Below are 27108 nucleotides of genomic sequence, written 5' to 3'. Positions count from 1 at the left end.
CCAGAGGATAGATAAGGGATATCTCAAAAGCAACAACAACAATAAATGGTCTGTACAGTTCTGTGGAGAACCACATGACGCAAAGGACTTCACTCACTCACGCAGAGCCAACTATAAGTAACAGCTGAAAATATTTTGACATCACATTTAACTAAGTAAATCTGAGTTATAAAAGTAATGGTGAAATCATAAATGGTACTATCATCAAATGGAAGTTTTTCTTTTAATTGATTATTAAAAATATGTGGTAGGCACTAGGTTAAAATGTATTATTTAACCCACACATGTAAGATATTACTATATTCATATTGAGAGCATCAAACTCAGATAAACTAATTTTCCTGGAATCTCATTGATATTGAAAGGTTTGAAATTAAAGCGTCATATCTAAAGGAGTGATATATACACACACACATGTATTTCATAAATATGACATATCACATATGTCTTTTTCTATAGGAAACCTGTAACAATTGCTGTAATGCATTGTGTAGTGTTTTCCTTAATCATGATGGTTCCTGAACTGATCCCACAACTGTTGGATAATGTTCAGTATGACCTTATTGGGAGAAAATTCTAGTAAAATACTGTATGCCTCCTTTCCCATAACGTTTCATCCTTGTATTCTTCCCGTATGGCTTCAATATGTGATAGAATTGAGGAAAATGTACACAGTGAAATTTGAAACTCAACAAAATGACGATTTTTGAAGAAAATTATTTGTACTAAGTAAATCATTATGTAGAATATTTTCAACACCAGAAATTTCCTTTGTGCTCTATAATCCCCATCCTAGGACACTTCTATCATGGAATAATTTTCCTAATAACTCACAACACTATCCTCCCATCACTGGGCAACTGCTGCTTTGATTCCTATCCCTAGACATATTTTCTTGGTTTTTGAATTTCATGTTTGTTGAAATGTTCGATTCATACTCTCAATCTTGCTGCTTTTAGTCAGTATTTTGCTTTTGAACTTCATGTTTGTATTGGTACATGGTATTTCACTCTATGAATATACCATAGTTTTCTATCCATACCCCTATATTCCAGTTTGGGGATGTAAGAAAACTGCAATTGTATTCTCCAAATCTATAAAATTTTTTTTTAATTACTATTAAAACCCCTATACAAAATATTTGTGGACACATGCATTAATTTTCTTTGTTATAGATCTAAGAGTAAAATTACTAGATCATAGTATATGTATGTAAATTTAGAAGAAACTGACAGTTTTCCAAAATTGTTGAATTTTACATTACCACTAGTAATTTTTTGGAGTCCCATTTTCTCAACGTTCTAGCTGAATTTGATATAGAAATACTTTTTAGTATTTAAGTTAGAAATGGAAAATGGAATAAACTGGTATCTTATTGTGATCGTAATTTTCATTTACCTGATGACTAATGATAACATGTTTCCATGTACTTTTTGACCATTCGTATATATTATTTTAAAGTGTCTATGCCTATTTTATTTTTTTCTTGTTTGTTGATTTTCTTTTGATTATTTTATGTGTTCTGAACAAAAATTTTTCTGATTTTCATCTAAAAGTTTTATTGTTTTTATATTTATGTTTGTCTTTGTCTCAGAATCCTGCAATGATAAATCCAGAGCTGTTTTACCACTAGAAGACAGAAAGTTCTCTCTCCCTTGAGACCCTCACATATATGACATAGCTTTGGATGCCTGGAATAAGGTGGTTAGAAGATACCAGAGTTAATAATGCCATAATCCAAACTTGAGGTTCTGAAAAGAGCAGAACTAAGAACCAGCTTCTATTTCTACTTGAAGCCTTGTTCTAATTTTCATATACATTTGTGTATCAATCTATTTCAGATTCTATCTCAGACATTGTGTGTTATACTGGGGAGATGTCTGACTTTTTAAAAAATATACCTCTTAAAAGTGTTTGTTTTAGGAGGATTTATTTTAGGAGGAAAATAACATAGCTTGACTCAGCAAACTCTACCTTCGTCGACTGGCATTGAGTGCCTGCAGCTTTTCCATGTTCATAAGTCCAACACCAGGTGGAAGCCACCAAGGCCTCAGATTTGCCCCCACAGAAGCAATGGCCTGAGCTTCACCTTGTCACTTTTTATCCTTGGCTGAAGCTGTAGCAGCTGGGATGCAGGGCGCCAAGTCCCAAGGCTGCACAGAGCAGCGGTGGGCCCTGGGCCTGGCCCAGGAAATGATTTTTCCCTCCTAGGCCTTTGGGCCTGTCATGGGAGGGACTGCCATGAAGTTCTGTAAAATGCCCTGGAGACACTTTCCTCATTGTCTGGGCTATTAACATTTGGCTCCAAGTCACTTATGCAAATTTCTGCAGCAAGCTTAAGTTTCTCCTCAGAAAATTGGTTTTTCTTTTCTACAGCATGGTCAGACTGCAAATTTTCCAAACTCTTATGTTCTGCTACCCTTTTAAACATAATTTTTAATTTTAGATAATTTCTTTCTTCACACATATAAGCACACACTTTTAGAAAATGTCTTCCATCAAATAGACTAAATTATCTCTCTCATGTTCAAAGTTCTACAGATCTCCAGGCAGGGGTAAAATGCCACGTGTCTCTTTGCTAAAGCATAGCAAGAGTGACCTTTGCTCCAGTTCCCAGTAAGTTTCTCATCTCCATCTGAGACCATCTCAGTCTGGGCCTCATTGTCCATCTCTCCATCAGCATTTTGGTCAAAACCAACAAGTATCTAGGAAGTTCTGTTATGCCCAGACCCTGTATTCCCCGAAGAAGTCCACCAGAATCCGGAGTCAAAGCCAAGCGGCAAGGATCTTTAATGCAAGTTCGAACTTGGTCCCTCTGTTTTACAACATACAAGAGGGCCCCGAATGATGCATGTGGCCCCTCTTTATAGCCCGATGCATACAGGATATGCAAGGTTACAGAGGTACAAAGGAATTCTTTTGGTTGCAGCATTACAACTGGTAATTGGTTAATACAATTAACAGTTTTCCATTTGTTCCCGCGCTTTTAGTAAAACTACAAACGGTTGTGATCTTATCAGGGGCTCTCTAGGTGGTGTGTGTGAGGGGGGGTGTGTTGGGCTCAGGAAGTTGGGACAAAATAGAGGATTGTGTTCTACTGGGCCCAGGACTAAGATATGTGGCAGACACCGGTAATTAGAGCAGGACAGAGACTTTCACAACGTTTGTCCTTACAATGTTCGGAGTCTATAGATAACCTAATTAACCTAATCGGTTAGGTCCGGGGTCGATCTTTAACTAGGCTGAGGGCGCCGCCCGGGCTGTCAGGGTGCCGCCCGGGATGCTTGCCTGTGGACTTCATTTGATCTCTTTCAGTTCCAGATTTTCCCACATCTTCTTGTCTTCTTCTGAACCCTCCAAAATCTTCCAACCTCTGCCCATTACTTAGTTCCAAAGTTGCTTCCACATTTCAAGTATCCTTATAGCAATGCTCCACTTCTCTAACTACCAAACGTCTGTATTAGTCTGTTTTCAAACTACTTTAAAGAACTACCTGAGACTGAGTAACTTATAAAGTAGCTAATTGACTCATAGTTTACATGGCTGGGAAAGCCTCAGAAAATTTACAATCATGGCAGAAAGCAAAGGAGAAACAAGCATCTCTTTTTACAAGGCAGAGGAGAGAGACGTTGTGGGCACAGGAAAGTGCCCACCACTTTTATTAAAACCATTATACCTCCTGAGAACTCACTATCATAAAAACAGCATGGGGAAACCACCCCATAACCCAATCACCTCCCACCAGATTCCTCCCTTGACATGTAGTGATTACAATTCAAGAATAGATTTGGGTGGGGACACAGAACCTAGCTATATCACTACTTCAATCTCTCGCTATATATTTTTTAGACTATTTATGTCTGATTTAATCTTGGTAGATTGTATTTTGCTAGGAATTTATTCATTTCCTCAGTTATTCAATTTGTTGGCATATAATTGTTCGTAATAGTCCTTCATGATCCATTTTGAGATATTAATTGTAATGGCTCCATTTTCATTTATAATTTTATTTTACTCTTCCCTTTGTTTTCTTTGTTAGCCAAGTTGAAAGTTTGCTAATTTTGTTTATTTTTTCAAAATGCCAGCTCTTATTTTGTTAATTTTCTATATTTTTTCTTTTGGATTTATTTCTGTTCTGATCTTTTTTTTTTTCCTTCTGATAGTTTTGGGATTGATTTTTTTCCATTTTTTTAAACGTTATGTTTTGGGGCATAATGTTAGACAATTTGTTTGAGATCTAAATCTGACCTCCACAGGCCACAAGTACCTGTTACTATATTATTATTTCATATATTGTATCATGTGTCCTAGTGTCTTAGCTGGGACTTGAAGAATATACAAATAGTTTCATCCTTATCATCAGGGAACTTATAAAGGTAAGATTAACTAAACACAATGTAAACTTATGCTCAAATATGACATACTGGAAAATGGGGAAAACACCACATACCATTGTGAATGACGTGGTCCTCATTGTTCCACAATGCACCAATCACATATACTGGAAATTATAATATAGTTCCTCCTGTTTCATGACTTCTGAAACTTCTCTACCTTGTGGCATGCCTGTTCAGCTCTATAATGGTTTACTCTGTGTCCAGGGAGTCTGAGGATTTACCAAATTGTCATCGTCCTTCCTCATTTCCCAGGAGGTGCCTTTCCCCTATTAAGAAAACAACCTCAATCTTTCTTTCTCAAAGACGATTGAACTTATTAGAATAGAAATAAAATCTGCCTAATTATTTCTTTGTCTTCAGCATATTACTGACTACTTAATGCTAATTTCTGCTATCCTCACAATCTGCAATTTATTACAACTCTACTCAAACTCAACTTTTTATGGCTTTCTATTTGAGCATAGACACTTTCAAAATGTCAAAATGGACTGATAAGTTTGCATTTCTGAGTCAATTTTATTTTTGATTATGTATTTTGGAACTTCATTTTATGTGTCACAGTTCACTGCTTTCATTTATTTTCTTTGAAAATATTTCATTGACAAATGTGTATTTGCAAGGTGCACAGTGTGTTTATATGTGTATGCATTGTGTAATGATTACTAAAACAACATTAATTAGCACATCTTTTACCACCCATGGCTCACCCTGCATGTGTGTGTTTGTGGATGTGTGGTGAAGACTCTTGCAATCTGCTCTTTCATGAAATTTCAAGTAAAAAGTTCAGTATTATAAACTGCAATCACCATGTGGTACACTGGATCCACAAATGACATTAAGAGACAAAATAGGGCCGGGTGCAGTGACTCACACACTTAATTCCAGCACTTTGGGAGGCTGACGCAGGTGGATCACTTGAGGCTAGGAAGTTCAAGCCCAGACTGGCTAAGGTGACAAATCCCCACCTTTTCTAAAAATGCAGAATTAGCTGGGCATGGTGGCACACGCCTGTAGTCCTAGCTACTTGGGAGGCTGAGGCACAATAATAATTGCTTGAACTCAGGAGGCAGAAGTTGCAGTGAGCTGAAATCATGCCACTGCACTCCAGCCTGGGCAACAGAGCCAGATCCTGTCTTAAAATAGTCAGAGAGTGACAATATAGAGCCAGGCATGGTGGCTCACACGTGTAAGTCCCAGCACTCTGGGAGGCTGAGGTGGGCGGATCACTTTGAGCTCAGGAGTTTGATACCAGCCTGGGCAATATGGCAAAACCTCATCTCCGTGAAAAATACAAAAACAGGCCGGGCATTGGTGGCTCATGGCTATAGTCCCAGTTATTTAGGAGGCTGAGGTGAGAGGATTGCTTGAGCGCAGGAATTTAATTCTACAGTGAGCTATGGTTATGCCACTGCACTCCAAGCTGGCCGACAAAGGGAGATTCTATCTCTTAAACACACAAAAATACAACAAAACTTGGTTCTAATACTTACTACTTTGGTGATCTCTGACAACTTACTTACTGTATCTAGGCTCTATCATTTGAAAAATGGAACTTTTAATAGAACCTACCTCACAACTGTTGTGATGGCTAAATTGAGACATGTAGAATCTCTATAATAGTAAGTGAGAGATCTTATTATTACCTGGTAATTTCTATGACCATCTTAAAGATTCAGTACACTAACAATATGGTAATGTTTATCCTCACATGACAATGTGGTATGCAATGTTTTAATTTATTCCAGTGAGATATATTCATTCATGTTTCTTTGGCTGCACATGGGATTTTATCTTATGATGGTGAACTAAGAAAATATTGTAGACTCTGATACTTTCAATAAAATATTAGGATTATTAAGAAAAATAAAGGAAATCAAAATGCATAAGAAAATGTAGGGAGTTAAGGAAAGCAATCATGTTCAAAAGGCAACATAACGATATCACTGCATACAGATCAGACCTCATTTGCATGGTGAAGGTCTGTAACTGTCAAAGGACATCTGTAACAGCCAGCAGATAGATACAGTATGGTGTAGTGCATTTGATTACTTTTATTTGCTTTGTACATGTAGAACAGTCAATTGATGCAATCAAACAGTGAAGTCAATAAAAATATAGTACATTCCATATAGTGCTTATTGACAAAAATTATGGATTGTCAACTCAGTGAGAAAGAGACTACAAAATTAATTCATCATAGAATGGTCCTCTTACTCAAAGATGTAAAAACTGGAACACAAATTTTAACCACAGTTTATTACTTTTTTAGATAAATAAGGGGAAATCCATGAAAAAAGGCAGTTATTAAGCAAGAAGAACTAGAGAAAAAGACTAAACCTGAGACTTTCATGGAAGTCTTCTGAACTTTAGCATAATTGATAATATCTACTTATGTAAACAGAATGGGCTAACTGAAACAAAATCAGTTGCTAATCAGAATTTACCAGTTATTGAGCTACAAAGTATGTTCAGTTAACAGACTTACATGTACAAATAAAGGCATTGATAAGGAAACAGTGGAATCCTAATATTTGGAATAGTAATTATTTGAGCATAGTTGTAAGACTTAAAATCATCACATATCATGTAAACAACCAGTATTAAATGCAATGTCAAAATATACAAGCAAATGTATGAAGGCTAAAACAGAAGGAAAGTGCTTATATACACAAAAACACACAAACAGAAACACACACACACCGCAAATATTATTCCAAAGCGGGTAGAAACACTAGAATCCTTGTCATTCCCTTCTCTAATGACCACTGTTTCCTACTCCCACCCAGCATACTAGCTTTCCTTGTCTCCTTTTTCTTTGTATCCATCGTGCATATTCTACTGTTGTATAAAATGGACTTATTGTAAATTCAATCCATCTATCGATCAAAGAAGGCAAATATTTCTACTGTTTTATGTATAGCAATTAGAAAAGCCTATCATGTATTAAACATATGTAAATATATGTTGAATCAGTTATGCTAGTTATGTCTTCTGGAAGTATACAGAGCAAAAATTGATGCCCATAACCTAATTTATAGGAATCATATTATACATAATTTAAAGAAAAACATTAAATAAGTTATTCCATGTCCTCCACAGGGCGTATTTTACATCTTTGTTTCTTAAACTATAGATCAAAGGATTCAACATGGGAATAACCAAGGTGTAAAATATGGAAGCCACTTTATCAGTGTCAAAGGAATCACTGGACTTGGGCTGCACGTACATGAAAAGCAAAGTCCCGTAGAACACTATGACCACTGTCAGGTGGGCTCCACAGGTAGAAAAAGCCTTTTGTCTGCCATCAGAATTCATCCTGAGAATGGCTACAAGGATGAGGAGGTAAGATACAAGAACTATCAGAAGAGATGAAATCAAATCGATAGCTGCGAACGTCAGAATTATCAATTCAATTTCATGTGTACTTGAGCAGAGCAAAGGTAACAAGGGAAGACTGTCACAATAGAAGTGACTAATGACATTGTAGCCACAGAAGGATAAAGTAAAAATCTTTATGGTGACTAGAAGAGAAATGAATGTGCAGTAGAGATAAGGGATTGCCACTAGCACCTGACATACCTTTTGTGACATGATTGCTGTGTATAGCAGAGGGTTACAGATGGCCACATAGCGGTCGTAGGACATCGCTGAGAGAATAAAAAGTTCACTACCAATGAACACAAGAAAGAAAGCTAGCTGTGTTGCACAAAAATAATAAGAAATTGTATTCTTATCCACAACAAAATTTACTAACATTTTGGGTCCTACAGTTGTTGAATAACCAAGATCCATGAGAGCCAGATGTCTGAGAAAAAAGTACATAGGGGTTTGCAACCTGGAGTCCAACTTAGTGAGGATGATTATGCCCAAATTGCCCATCACTGAGATCACATAGATCATGAGGAACAATGCAAATAATGGTGCCTGCAGCTCAGCGGTATTTGTGATTCCCGTAAGAATGAATTCATTCACCGTTGTTAGATTGGGTTGTTCCATCCAGGTTCATCAGAAAACCTGTTCTGATAGAGACATCAGCATAGTTAATAGATTTCCTCTATCATCACCTGAGAACATTTTTAGTATGCAAAGCTAACATAAGATATATCTAAATTTCACAATTTGCGACATTTGAAAACAAATGTACCTCTCACAAATAAAAACATGTTTAAATATAATTCAAGAAAGAGATAAGACAGATCAGCAGTTTTCAGTTGGTTTTGATTTTACTCACCCGAAAACATTTTCCAATGTCTAGAGACATTTTATTTATCACAATTTGGAGGTGGGCCACTGTTGCATATAAAGGTTAGAAGCCAGTAAGCTGCTAAACATTCTACTATAATCAATACTCAGCCCATTGCAATACCCAACCCCAAATATCAATAGTGCTAAGGTTGAGAAATTCCGATGAGATACATGGATAGATGATAGATCATAGATCATAGATAGATAGATAGATAGATAATGGATAGATAATGGGTGAACAGAACCATATGAAAGAGAAAGATACAGATATTCATGTATGTATAGATATATAAAGAAAATTTTTTTTTTTTGAGACGGAGTCTCGCTCTGTCGCCCAGGTTGGAGTGCAGTGGCCGGATCTCGGCTCACTGCAAGCTCCGCCTCCCGGGTTCACGCCATTCTCCTGCCTCAGCCTCCCGAGTAGCTGGGACTACAGGCGCCCGCCACCACGCCCGGCTAGTTTTTTTGTATTTTTTAGTAGAGACGGGGTTTCACCGTGTTCGCCAGGATGGTCTTGATCTCCTGACCTCGTGATCCGCCCGTCTCGGCCTCCCAAAGTGCTGGGATTACAGGCTTGAGCCACCGCGCCCGGCCAGAAAATTTTTAAAGTTAAAAATATTGTTAATACTGTGGATACCTGATATATTTACAATTGTACTATGTTTTTAGAGTTTGGTCATATGTATAGATTACTATTATGACATAATACAATTTTAGTTATGAAAAAAATTTCTGTCAGATTCCAAAAATGCATAAAACCACCTGCTTCAAAACATCATCCTGTGAATACCCGTATCTCTTTGGGTGGTATAGCCAAGACTTTAATAGAGTTGACAGATATTAGGCATATGAGCAAGAGCAGCATAACAGATGACAGTGGCAATTATTTGTATTTACAAAGCAAAAAAATCAGGAAGTATATGGATGTAGATATATTCTACACTATATCTTAATTTATGTCATATTTGAACGGTTATGTTAGACAAATAGTGTAAGTTATCTAAAACTGTTTTTTTTTTTTTTTTTTTTTTTTTTTTTGAGATGGAGTCTCACTCTGTCGCCCAGGCTGGAGTGCAGTGGCCGGTTCTCAGCTCACTGCAAGCTCCGTCTCCCAGGTTTACGCCATTCTCCTGCCTCAGCCTCCCCTGTAGCTGGGACTACAGGCGCCCGCCACCTTGCCCGGCTAGTTTTTTGTATTTCTTAGTAGAGACGGGGTTTCACCGTGTTAGCCAGGATGGTCTCGATCTCCTGACCTCGTGATCTGCCTGTCTCGGCCTCCCAAAGTGCTGGGATTACAGGCGTGAGCCACCGTGCCCGGCCAAAACTGCTCTTATATCCAGAACCAGCATGTCATTGTGGAATTGTTGGGAAGGATGACTGAAGATTAAGTGATTCAATGTGTCTTTGCTGTCTAGAAGTAGTTCTAAAATATCAAGTACATTGTGAGTTTTCTTCTTGTTATTAATTGTGACAATGCCTTACTTGAAAGAGGTTTTATACACATGTGCATGTACATTATTCTGACTGTGAATTAACATCTCTGTTAGGACCATAATGATGCCTAGGGGAGTTACAGGTCAAGTAGGATGTAATGCTTGCAACTTAGGGCAGTTCTTCTCCCCTCCCCCAATTCATGACTAAACTTGGTTAATCGGTATGCTATTGTTTTGGATTACTTATCTGTTTTTCACAACGAATTTAATAACATTTTAGATAAATTATTTTTATATAAACTTTATTAAAACATTAATCTTCCCATAGTTTAATCTCAATATAATTGAGAAATGCTAACTTGAATGTGAAGGTTAAGTTTGTTTTATCATACAAAATCTTAGGGGAGTTTGAGGAAATCTGAACAAATTGGGAGAAAATATGGTCCTTCATATTGGTTTGTATAATGAAGATTAGTAAAAGCTCCTTTTTGGATAAAAGGATACTATAGATTAAAGAAATGATTAAAAGTCACTTTGTTACACAGTAACATAGAGACAAAATAAATACACTAAACATGAGATACATGTGGATTTCTGGCTGTTATTTAAAAATTTTCTGGACATGCAAGCCACAGAAACTAGGAAATATGGTATAGCACATAATGCAAATAAAGATATGTAAAATTGAATAAATATATATCTAAATATCCCCCTTAATAACCCACAGATGGATATGGAGGGCACGACAACCTAAGATAATTATTATTGGTTAAAAAAAATTCTAAGCCCCAATGCTTTTTGAAAAAAAGAAAAGAAAGAATAGTGTTTACAATGAAACACTCAATCTCAGAGTGAGCTATGAAAAAATAAAGACATGCAATTGTGTTACATTAAATATGAAGATGATTACATATTATTTGAACTTAATTTTTTAAATAAAATTATGACCTCCTCCTATCCTACCCTGACTCAATGAACACACCTTTCTCATATTAGATATATGGTAATGCGTGGCAGTAGGTAGAAAAGTTAGATAAATACCTTTAGTACATACGATGATAAGCAACATAAATCCTGTATTTTGTTTGCTTGTTTTGTACAGTTTGGCAATTCAGAAAGGCAAAAAAATAATATCATCATTGATAAGTACCTGTTTTCTTGTTAGGTAAGGAAATCTAAATGAGCTTCCTCTCACTATCTTTGGAGTTCTGTGGAAAACCCAGATAGCTTTGCTGTCTTTGTTGAATATCAATGGCATTTTTTAAAGCTACAATATTTGAGAAAATAATACCTGCTTTGGTCAACTCTTAGTGGAAATTGAAGTACTTTCTGAAAATTGTATTTTTCCCTAAAACTGGGTGCATAACAGTCTCCTAATTTTATTTTCTTATATTTTAAATGTTTTATCTGTGCCTATGATTACCCAAAAGTCTCATAATTTTAATAATGCTTTTCACATTCGAATGTAAGATAGAAATCCCCTTTTTGTCTCATGAAGAAGTGAGAAAAGAATCATATCTACACATTTATTTAAATAATTATCCAGTGTTAAATTATTGTTAAGGAGTCTAAGAGCCTAGAGCATCTAAATAACAAGTATTTGGAAGGACATGAACATGACTGACTAAATAGTTGCAGTTTCTCCATTCTTTCATTAAAAATATATTTATCTCCTTGTCATTGTGCTTTATTTTCTCCAAGTTTTGGCCTCAATTAGAGAAAAATATTTTATGTAAAATGTATACTTTAGAAACAATATCATGATAATCTTTCAAAGATGCTTATGAGCATTCAGCCTGTGAAACCATGTAAAACAGTTAAAAATTCTATGAAAAATGGAGCAGTGTTATTTCTGCTTAGGCATTATTGGATAACAGAAGTCCTGGAGAAATGAATCAGAAATTGTCACACTTTACTATGGTTATGTCATCAAATTAAAGTGGCAGTTTTCCAATGTCACTGAAGCATTGTAGATATCTGTAACATATGGCACCAAAAGAAACATTCTTACCTTTTTTATTTTTTATTTTTTTACCTGTAATGAAGCCTCTGTCTTGACTCCTCCATGTGTCTCTCACATGGCACAGTGAGAACAATTTATGCATTTTTTAATCTTTTGAGACTCTCCCTGAGGAGATGGCAGGCAATTTGTTGATAATTCCTAAAGCATTTGAGAGCGTAACAAAATGTTTCGAGGCTGTCCATTAGTTGTAGAAGACAATTTTTATTCATTAGTGTATCAGAGTTCTCCAGAAAAAGAGAGCCAAGAGGAGATAGTTAGATGAGCGATAGATGGATAGATGGATGGATAGATAGATAGACAGACAGATAGATAGATAAGTAGAGATTTATTATGAATTGTTTTATGCAATTATGTAGGCTGAGGATTCCTGTGATTTTTTTTCTCTGCAAGCTCCAAGAAAGCTAGTGGTATAGATTCAGTTCAAACTTGAAATATTGGGATCCAGGGGAGCCAACGGTGTAGGTCATAGTCTGAATTAGAAGGCTCTAGAATCTGGGACGTCAATGTCTGATGCAGGAAGTGAAGGATGTCCTAGCTTAAGCAGGGAATGAACTCACCCTTCCTCTGTCTTTTTGTTCTATTCAAGGCCTCGATTGATTGCACTGATACCCACCTACATTGGTGAGGATGATCGTTACTCTGTCTACCAATTCCAGTCTCTTCCAGAAGCATCCTCACAGGCACACCCAGAAATAATGTTTGCCAGCTATCTGGGCATCATATAGCCTAGTTAAGTCAACACTTTAACCATAATTACTCCACCCCTTGTCAACTTGGCAAACATAAACATGTACTTAAATGATACTTAGTCTCTCTAAACATAGACAATAACAAGGTCATAGTTGTGCTTTAGATGACACAACTATCTTGCATATAAATAAAAACTCACTAATCCCTTATTCCAAACAGGAAATATATTCTTTGAGTGATATTGACTCGTATCCTGATTTTCTCAGAGTAAAATTCTACAATGTAAAACTAACAATATTTAAATTCTGATGTGAAGTCCATATATCTTATTTATATAAGGTAATAAAGATGGAATAAAGCATCTTTACTTAATAAATACACACACTTTACAATAAAATTAGGATGGAATTCCCATTACAATTACAGCCCTCATTTCTGAACTGACCACATGATTATAGCTGGTATTTGTAACTGTCTTCTCCTTCTTTCCATACTGTATTCCCTTTGTCTTTAGCAAGCACCTTAGCTGGCCATAGCTTTTTTTTTTTCCTTGTGAAGTGGCCCAAACCTTTATTCCTGAAGAGTTTGAGCCTTTAGTAGTTCTGGCTAGTTCAGGCTATTACAGTGTTCCTTTTATTATTATTACAGTTTTTCTTATTAATAAGAGATGTCCTAAGGAATATCTCATATTCCTGGCTTATTCTTCCTTGTACTGTGAAGTAATAGCCCAATTTACCCTGGAAAGTCAGGATCAAGTATGATAACTTCCTGTTTTGTCTATTGATGCAGTTGCATGAGGAGCTCAAAATGGCTGGGCAAGAGTCTTAACTTCCAGTTCAATAGAATTATTGCTATGTCTTTAGGTGGAAGCATTCATTCCTCTGTGACTAAAACCGGTAGGTCATAAAGCTTAAAGTCAATGGAGCAGGAAACAGAAATTTTGACAGTGGGTCACTAGGGTTAATAGTCAGTGGTGTCACTCACATTTCCGTCTCTTCATTCCTGGGCTCCTAGATCCAGTCTATGGCAAAAAACAGCGCAATATACTGGAGACTAATTCAAAGTATATATAGCTTTCTTGGGAACCTTTCCCCAGCTATTCAAGTTATTGCCATGTAACTGGATTGTAATTAAAATTTCAAAGCCAGTTTCTTTGGGATGATGGGCAGCATGGTAAGTAAGACTAGTGAATTCCATGATCATGGGCTCTTTGCTGCACTTCTTTATCTGTGAAGTGGGTTTCTTGATTATATGTAATACCATGTGGAATATCATGATGGTGCATAAGGCATTCTATAACTTGGAAGGTAGTTTTGGCAGAATTGCTTGCAGAGAGGGATAATCTGTACCCAGAGTAAGTATATATTGCAGTAAGAACAAAATTCTGCTCTTAAATGTTGGAAACAGTCCAATGTAACCAAACTCCTGCCAGGGAGCTGGCTGCTCCCACTGGGTAATGGTGTCATATTAGTGGCTCTGTGTTACTCTCCGCTGTTGGCAGATTGGACACTCAGCAGTGACTATGGCCAGGTTGACCCTCATGAGCCGAAGTCCATGTTTCTGTGAGATCACACGTAACCTACATCCCTGCCACCATACCCACTTTGCTTCTGAGCCCATTGGGTGATAACAGGGTGCCTGAGGAAAGAGGCTGACTAGCATCCACAGAATGTGTCATACTATTGACCGGAACATTATAATCCTCCTCTGCTGAGGTCACCTTTTGGTGAGCATCCACCTGGGACACCAATATCTTTGCCATTTTTGCTCATTCAGAGAGTTCTAGTCATACTTCTTCCCTACATTTCTTTGTCATTAATTTTTCAATCATGTCCTCTCCACGTTTTTTTACCGTCTAGCCACATGACTTGCCACAGCCCCTGAATCCATATATAATCATGATTATCACGTCTGGTCTCTCATGATGACCTTCTAAGCAAGGTGCACAAGCAGGTGCACCGCTCAACGTTGTGCCCAGAGAGAGTATTTCTCTTCTGTCCACCAGGGATGTCCCAGAAAAGGCTTGTAGTGCTACAGTTGCCCACTTTCAGGGTGGTGCCTGCATATGATGCAGAACTATCTTTAAACGGGACTGGAGTCTTCTCTTTCTCTGTCAACTGACCATAAGAAACTCTCTATAAGGACATGGGTGGAGACTGGGAGACAGAAGATAGTGTAGGAGGAGTGGGGACCATGTGCATCGGGCTGCTACTTCATGTAACTTACTTGTGCCTCAGGGCCTGTTCAGTCCTAAACATCATATACAGTAGTCCCTTTTATACCTATTTTTTGCTTTTTGTGGTTTCAGTTACCTGCATTCAACTGTGTTCCACAAATGTTAAAGAGAATTTCCAGAAACAAACAACTCATACCTTGTAAATTACATGTTATTCAATATAGCATAATAAATTCTCACACTTTTTCACTTTATCTTACCTAGGGCATGAATCATTTTTTGTCCAATTATCCACAGTGTATACCTTCCCTGTCTGTTCCACTTAGTAGCCATATTGGTTATCAGATGACTGTCACAGTATAGCAGTAACTGTGTTAGATAACCCTTATTTTACTTAATGATGTCTGATACTGCAATAGTCATGATGCTGGCAATTCAGACATGTGAAAGAGAGGGCATAAAGTGCTTCCTTTACATCTTTGTAAAGGTGTAAAGATGAAAGAAAAAAAAATTTTATGCTGAGGTTGCTAAGAGCTGCAGTGAGAACACATCTATTTGTAAAATTATGAAGATGGGAAAATGGGAAAACAACTCTAAGCAAATTAAAAAAATAAAACTTAAATTATACCAGGCATACTCTTGGACCACAGCACAATACAAATTGAAATCAATACTAAGAAAATCATTCAAAACCATATAATTATGTGGAAATTAAAAAATCTGCTGTCTGGATTCTGGGTAAACAATGAAATTAAGGGAGAAATCAAGAAATTCATTGAAACTAATGAGAACAAAGATACAACATATCACAATATCACAATATCTGGGAAACAACTAAAGTACTGTTAAGAGGAAAGTTTCCTGTTCTAAACACCCAAATCAAAAAGTTAGAAATATCTCAAATTAACAATCTAACATCACACTTGGAGGACCTAGAAAAACAAAAGCAAACCAACCTCAAAACTAACAGAAGACAAGTAATAACCAAAATCAGAATTTTGAATTCTGATTTAAATTGAGAATTAGGTGGTCTGAATTAAATTGAGATATGAAAAACCATACAAAAGATCAACAAATCCAGAAGTTAGTTATTTAAAAGAATAGGCCGAGCGCGGTGGCTCAAGCCTGTAATCCCAGCACTTTGGGAGGCCGAGACGGGCAGATCACGAGGTCAGGAGATCGAGACCATCCTGGCTAACACGGTGAAACCCCGTCTCTACTAAAAAAATACAAAAAACTAGCCGGGCGAGGTGGCGGGCGCCTGTAGTCCCAGCTACTCCGGAGGCTGAGGCAGGAGAATGGTGTAAACCCGGGAGGCAGAGCTTGCAGTGAGCTGAGATCCAGCCACTGCTCTCCAGCCTGGGCGAGAGCGAGACTCCGTCTCAAAAAAAAAAAGAATAGACAAGATAGTTCACCAGATAGACTAATACAGAAAAGAAAGAGAAGGCTTAAATAAACACAATCTGAAATGACAAAGTGGACATTGGCAATGACCCCATGGAAATACAAAAAACTTTCAGAGACTATTAAAGTCATCTAATATGCACACAAACTAGAAAACCTAGAAAAAAAATTGATAAATTCCAGAAAACATACAACCTTTCAAGATTGACACAGAAGAAACTGAAATCCAGAACAGAACAGTCATGAGTTCAGGAATTGAATCAGTAATAAAAAATCTGGAAAAGCCCAGGAACAGACAAACTCCCAGCTAAATTCTACCAGAAATATAAGGAAGAACGGTACCATTTCTACTGAAACCATTCCATAAATAAATAAATAAATAGGAGAAACTTCTTTCTAGCTCATTTTATGAGATCAGCATTATTCTGATCTCAAAACCTGGCAGACACACACACACAAATTTTAGGCCAATAACTTTGATGACTGTAGATGCAAAAATTCTCAATACTGGCAAACTGGATCCAGCAGCACATCAAAATGCTAATTCACCATGATTGAGTAGGTTTTATCCCTAAAAAGCAATGTGGTTCAACATATGCAAATAAGTAAATCACATAAACAGACAAAATTTTTTAAAAAACCATAATCATCTCAATAGATCCACAGAAGACTTTTGATAAATCAGCATCATTTCCTGTTAAAAAATCCTCAACAAACTAAGCATTGAAGGAATACACCTCAAAATAATAGCCATCAATGAAAATCTCACACCAGCATCATACTGAATGGATAAAAACTGGAAGCATTCACCCTGAGAACTGGAAGTGGACAAGGATGCCCACTCTCGTTACTCCTATTCAACTAGTACTGGAAGTCCTAGCCAGAGCAATCGGGGCAGAGAAAGAAATGACAGAGATCCAAATGGGAAAACAGGAAGTCAAAGTATCTATGTTTGCAGAAGATATAATTTTATACCTAGAATATGCCATAGTCTCCGCCCCAAAACGATTTGATAAACAACTTCAGCAAAGTTTCAGGGTACAAAATAAGTGTACGATAATGGTGGCATTTCTATACATCAACAACGTCCCAACTGAGATTTTATGATGAAGATGCCAAGAGCAATGGCAACAAAAACAAAAATTGACAAATGGGACCTAATTAAACTGAAGAGCTCTGCACAGCAAAAGAAACTTTCAGCAGAGTAACCAAACAACCTGTAACAGAATGGGAGAAAATATTTACAAACTATGCAACCAACAAAGGTCAATATCCAGAGTCTATAAGGAACTTAAATAAATTTTCAAGCAAAAAACAACCCCACTATAAAGTGGTCAAAGGACATGAACAGGCACTTTTCAAATAACAGATACACATGGCTAACAAACATAAAAAACACTCAACATCACTCATCATTAGAGAAATACAAATAAAAACCACAAGAAGATACCATCTCACACCAGTTAGCATGGCTATTATTTAAAAGTCAAAAATTAACAAATGTTAGTGAGATTGTGTAGGAAAAGGAATGCTTATACACTGCTTGTAGCAAAGTGAATTAGTTCAGCCATTGTTGAAAGCAGTTTGGCGATTTCTGAAAAAACTTTATTCACAATACAACTCAGCAATCCCATTATTGAGTATATGCCCAAAAGGATATAAATCTTTCTACCATAAAGGCATATGTGTGTTTATATATATATATATATTCATTGCACCACTATTTACAATAGCAAAGATATGGAATCAACCTAAATGCCCATCAATGCTAGACTGCATAAAGAAAATATGGTACATACAAACCATTAAATACTACATAGCCATAAAAAAGAATGATATTATGTCCTTTGCAGCAATATGGATGGAGCTGGAGGTCAATATCCTAAGTGAATTATCACAGGAATAGAAAACTGAATACCGCATAGTCTCACTTATAAGTGGAAGCTAAACACTGAGTACATGTGGACACAAGGAAGGGAAAAACACACTGGGGCATTACCTGAGAGTGGAGGGTGGAATGAAGGGTGAGGAGTGAAAATGTAGCAATCAGGTGCTATACTTACTACTTGGGTGACAAAATAATCTGTACACAACCCCAGTGGCATGCAATTTACCTATGTAGCAAACCTTCACATACACCTCTAAACCTAAAATAAAAGTTAAAAACTCTAAAAATAGGCTGGGTGCAGTGGCTCATGCCTGTAATCCCAGCAGTTTGGGAGGCCGAGGCTGGCGGACCACAAGGTCAAGAGAGCGACACCATCCTGGCCAACATGGTGAAACCCTATCTCTACTAAAAATACAAAAATTAGCTGGGCATGGTGGCACGTGCCTGTAATCCCAGCTACTTGGGAGGCTGAGGCAGGAGAATCACTTGAAACTGAGAGGCAGAGGTTGCAGTGAGCCAAGACCGTGCCATTGTTTTCCAGTCTGGGCAACAAGAGCAAAACTTCATCTCAAAAAACAAACAAACGAACAAACAAAAAAAGTAAGCATAAAAAATAAATTTATGTACTAATGACAAATGCTCTAGAATACCTGACATCAAAACTGACAGATAAGAAAGGTAAAAACATAATTTAACTTGGAATTTTAATATCAGTCTTAATAATTAAGAGAGCAAATGAAGAAAAGAGCAATATTACAGAAGACTTGAACAGCACTCTCCTCCAGCTTGAGCTGATTAAAATCAATAAAACAATTATTAATCACACAATATTAAATAGCAATTGTTCACATAGACTTTCTCAAAATCGGCACTATTAACATTCTGACTAGGTAAATTTTTTTGTGAGGGCTGTCTTGTGAAGATTAGATTATTTTGCAGCTTAAGTAACATCTACCTTCTAGATAGCAATAATGTTTGTTCACATCACCTCGTCATCATAAAATCAACAATATTTGCAAATATTGCCAAATGTCTTCTAGTGGGAAATCTCTCTCCTAGTCAAAATCACTAAAGTTTATTGCAATTTAATTGGAAAATGTCATTTAACTTAATTGGAATATATTATTTAAATTTAAATGTAAATAGCTTGTTAAACTACCTTTATCAATATGTCTGTCATTTTGTTTAGAATATCTTCCCTACAATATAGTAATTATTCTCAGTTCAAGAGAATTTTACCTCTCAAAAGATTTTCATAATGTCTTTGAGAAAATTGAGCTCCTTCCTCCATTCTTCTATCCTTACACATTGCATTATAAAAACGAATTGCAATTTTTTGTTTTCACTTTCAACCCCTCTTTTGATCTGTTTGTTTCTGTAAGGAAATGACTATCTTATTTAACTGTGCTCCCAAGGTTACTAGTGAGAAATGACAACGTGCTAGCAGCCCTCGCTCCCTCTCGGCGACCCCTCGGCCTTGGCGTCCCCTCTGGCCGCTGGAGGAGCCCTTCCGCCCGCCGCTGCGCTATGAGGGCCCGTCTTTGGGGCTGGCCCAGGCCAGAGCCGGCTCCCTCTGCTCGCCACCAGGTGTGAGGCGTGGGCGGGAGCCGGGGCTGCAGGCGGCGCGGATTCCGGGTGGGCGTGGGCTTGGTGGGCCCCGCACCTGGCGCGGCCTGGGCTTGCTGGGTGCCTGCTGGGCTTGATGGGGGACGAGCTTCCTCTGGGCTGCTGGAGCGCCCAGGCTAGATGCAGCAAAGTCCCGCCGCCAGTCCCATTGAGAAGTGAAGCCAGCTGGGCTTCTGGATCCGGTGGGGACTTGGAGAACTTTTCTGTCTAGCTAAAGTTTTGTAAACGCACCAATCAGCACTCTGTGTCTAGCTCAAGGTTTGTAAATACACGAATCAGTGCTCTGTGTCTAGTTAATCAGAAGGGGACTTGGAGAACTTTTGTGTCTAGCTAAAGGATTGTAAACGCACTAATCAGCTCTTTGTCAAAATGGACCAATCAGCTCTCTGTAAAACGAACCAATCAGCTCTCTGTAAAATGGACCAATCAGTAGGATGTGGGTGGGACCAGATAAGGGAATAAATACAAGCCACCACCCCCCCCCCTCCCCCCCAGCTTGCAGCGCCAACTTGCTTGGGTCTGTTTCCACGGTGTGGAAGCTGTTTTTTTGCCCTTCATAATGAATTTTACTACCGCTCACTGTTTGGGTCTGCTCTGCCATTAAGAGCTGTAACACTCAGTGCGGAGGTCTGCAGCTTCACTCCTGAGGCCAGCGAGACCACTAACCCACGGGAAGGAATGAACAACTCCAGACACACCACCTTTATGAGCTGTAACACAGCGAAGGTCTGCAGCTTCACTCCTGAAGTCAGCGAGACCACGAACCCACCAGAAGGAAGAAACTCCGGACACCTCTGAACATCTGAAGGAACAAACTCCAGACACACCATCTTTAAGAACTGTAACACTGACCTCGAGGATCTGTGGCGTCCTTCTTGAAGTCAGCGAGACCAAGAACTCACCAATTCCGAACACACTAGGAAAGTGACTGTCACATAAGTAAGTGCTCAGTTTTTATTAGTTTAACAAATTGAGAAGTTAATTATTTCATAGAATTGTTTTTTTTACCTATCACACACTTGCATATTTGACATTGCAAAGTAAATAGATAAAAAAAATAGATATTTTTCAAACTATATTGCAATTATAAAAAAGCTACACTTTTTAAATAAGGCTTTCAATAACACTTGAAGAGATTGTGATATAAATAGTAAGTAAACAATATCTTTGATTTATCAAGTTCCATTAAATGTGGGACTTGATAAGATATAAATGGTGAATGTAAGCAAGGCTATGAAACTGATGGTCAGGGACTATGTTCACAGAAATAAACATTTGTCCAACCATTCTAAAATGCCTCACAGTAGTGTGACATGAGAAGTTATAGTTTTAGTCCCAGAATTGTGCTTCTTTATTTGAAGAAAATAAATCCATGCATATTTTGCGTTAAAAAACATTTTAAAGGCCGGACGCGGTGGCTCATGCCTGTAATTCCAGCACTTCGGGAGGCGAAGGCGGGCAGATCACCTGAGGTCAGGAGTGCGAGACCAGCCTGGCCAACATGGTGAAACCCCGTCTCTATTAGCAATACAGATTTAGCTGGTCATGGTGGTGGGCGCCTGTAATCCCAGGAGGCTGAGGCAGGAGAATCGCTGGAACCTGGGAGGCAGAGGCTGCAGTGAGCGGAGATCACGCCACTGTACTCCAGCCTGGGCGACAGAGCAAGACTCCATCTCAAAAAACAAAAAAACAAAAAAAAGTTAAAACTATGATTAATGGACATACCCAACAGTAGAGAAAATGGTTGAATAAATGGGGATGTATAAATATAATAGATTATTATAAAGTCACGTGTATTACCAATATAGGATAGATATTTATTGATTACCTATCATATCCTCAGTATCATTCTAAATGCTTCATATATAATATGTAATTGAATATTCACAGACACATGAAGCAGGTATAGTATTGTCACTTTGCAAACATGGACATTGACGATATGACACAAGAAACTTTCATGTGGTCACTAACCATATGATGTTTTCGGACCCAAATTCAGAATTATGGCTTCCAAATATAAACATTTTTTACTTTAGCATAAAGTCTTTATCTGAAAAGTTGTAATTGCAAAATATTGAGAATGTAAAAGTATTCAAAACGTGTGAATCTCTATTAAAGGGAAAATACAAGTACACATATAATGGTATTATATTGTTCAGATCCTGATTTCCAAATGCCGTAGTCTCATAAAAGCAAGAATCCTTGGAGAAGTGGTTAATTTTAGAGCTGAATCCAGGAAAATACCAGATGACCTGGAACACTTTGTGTTGCTAGAGTGTAAAGAGTAAAAACAAAACACCAATGACAAAAATAATTTTAAAAGACAGGGACATGTTCAGAGCAAAGAGCCCAGGAGCCAATTTGATGGTGATTCTATTAGCAAAGCTAGAACGATTTGAGCAACAGAATAAATTATGTCAGTATGAGATAACACAAAGAGTAAAATAATTGGCTGGGCGCGGTGGCTCACGCCTGTAATCCCAGCACTTTGGGAGGCCGAGGCGGGCAGATCACGAGGTCAGGAGATTGAGACCATCCTGGCTAACATGGTGAAACCCTGTCTCTACTAAAATACAAAAAATTAGCCGGGCGTGGGGGCGGGCGCCTGTAGTCCCAGCTACTCGGGAGGCTGAGGCAGGAGAATGGCATGAACTCGGGAGGTGGAACTTGCAGTGAGCCGAGATCGTGCCACTGCACTCCAGCCTGGGCAACAGAGCGAGACTTGGTCCCCCCCCCCAAAAAAAAAGTAGAATAATTATAAGTGTGTATTGATTTAAATAGAAGACTGAATAAATAGAGAAGAAATAACTCTTCCTTACAGAATTCCAATATATAGAAAGAGTAAAGGAAATAGTAAATTTCTACAAAAATTGCACAGTAATAATTGCTATAAGCAACAAACACTGATGAATGGTAAAAAAGTAGTCATGGAATATTTACATAGTCTAAATTAGCTTTCCCCCGATAAATACTTAACAAATACAAAGAAAGAATTATACTTCTACAGTAAAAATATCCAGCACACACTACTTTAAGTGATCAAATTTAGTATCACTAATAGTATTACCTATCAACACATATACCCTGTCAGAAAATGGAAAATGGTATACAGATTGACTCTCAGGAACTATTCCCAATCATGAAAAACCTCAATTTAATCAGTAGGAAACATCAGGCAAAGTTTAATTGAAGGATAGCCTATAAAATACTTGACAAGTACTAAAATATCACAGTTATGAAAGACAAGAAAAGAATATAGAACAGGAACAGACTCCGATAGACTAAGGAGACATGACACTAACCACAACGTGGCACCCTGGATTGGATCCTGAAAGAGAAAATAGGACTTCAGTGGAAAAATATGGTGAAATTTAGTAAGTCTGTAGTTTAGCTAATATTATTTTATCACTATACATTTCTTAAGTGTTAACGTTCACACTATGATTAAGCTAACATTAGTTAAAATACAATAGTTAATGAAAAATAAAAACAGAGTTGATTGACAGAAACCAAAATACATGTGTAGGAAAATGTAAATTCAGTTAAGCCGTTATTAAATATCTATTTTTCCTGTAATATTTTCAACAATAGCCCCTATAGCAATTATTTGTGATCACTATACATATTAGTTCACCAAATATAAGAATATTAAAAAGCTGAAACAAAATTTGAATCTTGAAACAGGCAATTAACTCTAAGTAGTGTGAAAGGAGAAATGATATCATTTTCATATTTGTAGTCCCACACAAAACATAGTGCCTGCCATCTAATAGATGTTTAATCAATTTGTGTTGAACAAATAAAAGAGTAGATGAAAAGTTGAGGTTGAACGTGTATAGCCCAATTCTCTCAAAATTTTGTTTTATCAAGTTGAACACGTAGTGGGGGAAAGAATTACTGTAGTCTCTCCTTATCTTTTAAATAATCTACAGCTCCCAGAGGATACCTGCAATTTCAGATACTACCAAACTCAATATACACTTTTTTCCCTATACATACATACTTGTGATAAACATTAATTTGTAAATGAGATACGGTAAAAGATTAACAACAATAACTACTAATAAAATGGAGCCATTATAACAATACTCGGAAATGCACAATTTAAAACCTCTGAATTGTCTATTGCTAGAATTTTCCATGTAATATTTTTAGACTGATTGACCAAGGGTAAATGAAACAACAGAAAGTAAAACCATAAAAAATAGGGGACTACTGTACGCCATTTATTTTGTCCTAATACCTGATAATATTGATTATCAGTGAGTGATATGGCACATCTATAATAGATTTTATTACTTTTTAAAAATCTGTAACTTGACAGGTGATATTAGAGATGGTTTCTGTTGCTAGGAAAAACGTATTATTTTCTTTTCCCCATGCAAATATCTGTCTTGTTTCATTATGTAACAGTAAGAAGATATTCGTTAAAGGATATAAAATTACAGCTTGAGAAAAGGAATGTGTTCTATTGTTCTGTACTACTGTACAATGACCATAGTTAACAATAACATATTATGTAGTTAACAATAACAGATAATAGGTTTGAACCTATTGTGTAGGTTCAAACAGCTAGATAGAGGATATTGAATATTCCCAACACAAAGAAATGATGAATGTTTGAGATGATAGGTATGTGTGACCTGGTCACTACATATTATGTTTTGAAACATCACTATGTACTCCATGAATATAAACAGTTTTACTTGTCAATTAAAATAAGCCCCTTTAAAACAAGAAATAAGGAGAATGAAACAATCACAGCAGAAAAGGAATTTAATTAGGTAAGTCTGAGAGATCCTTCCAAGCTAGTGTTTGTCAAAGTATAATCCATGTAATGTAGGGCATCTTGAAAAATTTAATTTTATGGGTCAATACCAAACCTAATAAACCAGAATCTGTATAGCAGTGTAGGCTAGGAAGCTGCTCTGAAACAAATAAACAAAAATAAATGATGATAATTGAATACAACTGTGAGAAATACTGTATTTACTCATAAACTGAGCATTAAATGGAGAGCATGAGTTTGATTTGTACCATAGGTTTCTTGTTCATTTTCTTAGATGGCATACATATTATCAGACAATGATGTTATGTATATACCATCGAGCACAATTAAAAATAACTGAATGCCTGAATTTAAAGTAAACACATCTATGATTGTTGACACAGATGGTAATATAATTTCAACACATATTAACAGCGCAAAGTTAGTGAGTAGGAAAGCTTACTTCAGTTTCATAAGAGGGTTATCTGGGAAACAGTGGTTATCTGAGATACCCTAACATCATATGTCACCTTTATTTTCATAATGATTTAATGTTTCATAAATGTTTCATGTATACATCTACCAATAACATGTAAATAACATGATTTTTAAAGCTACATCAATGAATTTTTTAATAATGTCTTTTGCCATTTAACTGAATACGCAAAAATGAAGATTATACATTTCCAAACACTTACTTACATTGGAGATCTACCCCAGACAACTTAAGAAGAGACCTTAGAGTACAATTAAGATAGGAATCTTAAGAGATCAAAGATGATAATTGTCTAACCTCTTTATTAGGTGAGTTTAAGTGTTTGAGGAAGAGTTCCAGGTATAAGAATACTGCTTAATGTACAAGATTTCAGAAGAAAATCTTTTGTTATGGGATTGCTTTAGAAATACACTAAGAGCAAAACTAATTCTAAAGAAGAATCTAGGCTTGGGCAAAAAATATAAACTTTCAATTCTAAATACAGAGGCATTTGAGTGATTCATTTACTGAAGGATCTTTTGCTGAAATTAATGAACTCCAATAATGCTCCCGCTTAGTATTTAATTAATAGAAACAAACCTGAAAACAACAGTAGGAGTGTCGAGAGTATATTTCCTTGAAGATTTTAAATGTTACTTTTTTCCCCAATCTATTAAGAAAACTCATAGATAGCAGAGATAAGGTCACATCTAGAAACTAAGTCCTAGCACCAAACTGGGTCACAAATATATGCCCCCAAGACCTTGAGGACCTCAAGACTAGAGAATATCACTGAAGTATTACCTTGGAGGCTACAGTTTGTGCAATTAGATATAACACTGTCCCATGTGACATCTTGTTTGTATAGTGCTTTTCTAAAGCCCTTGACATTTGTCTTACCAACTTTACTTAATTAATCTTAATACTGAATTTTGACTTTATAGGTATAAAATACAGAAATGTGAAAGCGAAAAATCAGCTGTAAAGCAATAGTCTAGACATGGATATTATTACCTCATGAGGAATTTATTTTCTCTTTTTATGAAGGTATATTTATGTTATTACATGTCCAAATACAGAGCTGCCTAAATAATGCTACATCATTTATTTATCATTTGTTAGCAACATAAACTTCATTTGGTAGCCACACCATTGTTTTTATTTAATAGAAAACAATTTGTGTTGGCTTTTTAAAAATATGGCTAAATGATCTTCAGATGTTTATGTTGACTATTGGATCTGAAAAAAACTGGGGTATATGTTTCTAAAAATAAACCAGTTTATGGAAAATGCCACTTTATGGAGAAGATGATATATTCATTAATTTTGGCAATCTATCTAGCATGTTTTTAAAGAATAAAAGCTTATTTCTCCCTAGTGCAAGGTCCAAAATGCATTCCTAAACATTGGGCATCTCTGCTACATGTAGTAATTCAAGGGCCCGTGTTCCTTTCTACCTTATATTTCACCACCGTCATGGCGCGTCCGAGGTTATGGTTGTGTCTTGCATGTGAGGAAGAGGGAATCATGCAACAACTTTTCAATGTGTTTTCAGAGAAAAGCTCATTTCATTGCAGAGGACTTCATATAGCACATAGGGAAATCAAGGGCAAAAGAGCTGATGCTGTCTCAGACACGACACAACTAAGGAACTACAGATAGAAAGCAATAGGAATCTGTTCATTGAAGATATTTGCCTGTGGTTTCCTTTTCTTGTAGTATCTTTGCCTGTCTTTGTTATCAACATAATGCCAGTTCCATAAAATGAGTCTCAAAAATGTTCTCACTTCTTTAATGTTTGGAATGTTTTTAGAAATATTAGTGTTTGCATTTTTTTATTATTATTATTATACTTTAAGTTCTAGGGTACATGTGCATAACGTGCAGGTTTGTTACATATGTATACTCGTGCCATGTTGGTGTGCTGCACCGATCAACTCGTCATTTACATCAGGTATAACTCCCAATGCAATCCCTCCC

The 27108-nt window shown here is 36.8% G+C and overlaps 2 protein-coding genes across 8 annotated transcripts in view; one reads left to right on the top strand and one right to left on the bottom strand.

Annotated features, from left to right (window-relative positions):
• Positions 1 to 27108, top strand: part of LOC108514874 (olfactory receptor 4C11) — a 416510-nt gene that overhangs the window by 322669 nt on the left and 66733 nt on the right. Inside the window, exon 1 of one of the 7 annotated variants that reach the window (XM_017851401.1) lies at positions 7669 to 7739. The exons of the other annotated variants lie outside the window; for them this stretch is intronic. The gene's annotated coding sequence lies outside the window, so the exon portion shown is untranslated. Of the gene's footprint in view, positions 1 to 7668; positions 7740 to 27108 lie in introns of those variants that run through there. 7 annotated transcript variants of the gene reach the window in all.
• Positions 7455 to 8393, bottom strand: OR8K3 (olfactory receptor family 8 subfamily K member 3). Its single transcript, XM_017851391.1, has one exon. It carries the CDS (start codon positions 8391 to 8393, stop codon positions 7455 to 7457), a length of 939 nt encoding a protein of 312 aa, XP_017706880.1.

The sequence above is a fragment of the Rhinopithecus bieti genome, unplaced genomic scaffold (genome assembly GCF_001698545.2).
Source record: "Rhinopithecus bieti isolate Rb0 unplaced genomic scaffold, ASM169854v2 scaffold_33444, whole genome shotgun sequence".
NCBI classification, from domain to species: Eukaryota; Metazoa; Chordata; class Mammalia; order Primates; family Cercopithecidae; genus Rhinopithecus; species Rhinopithecus bieti.
This window is presented reverse-complemented; position numbering and strand designations above follow the sequence as displayed.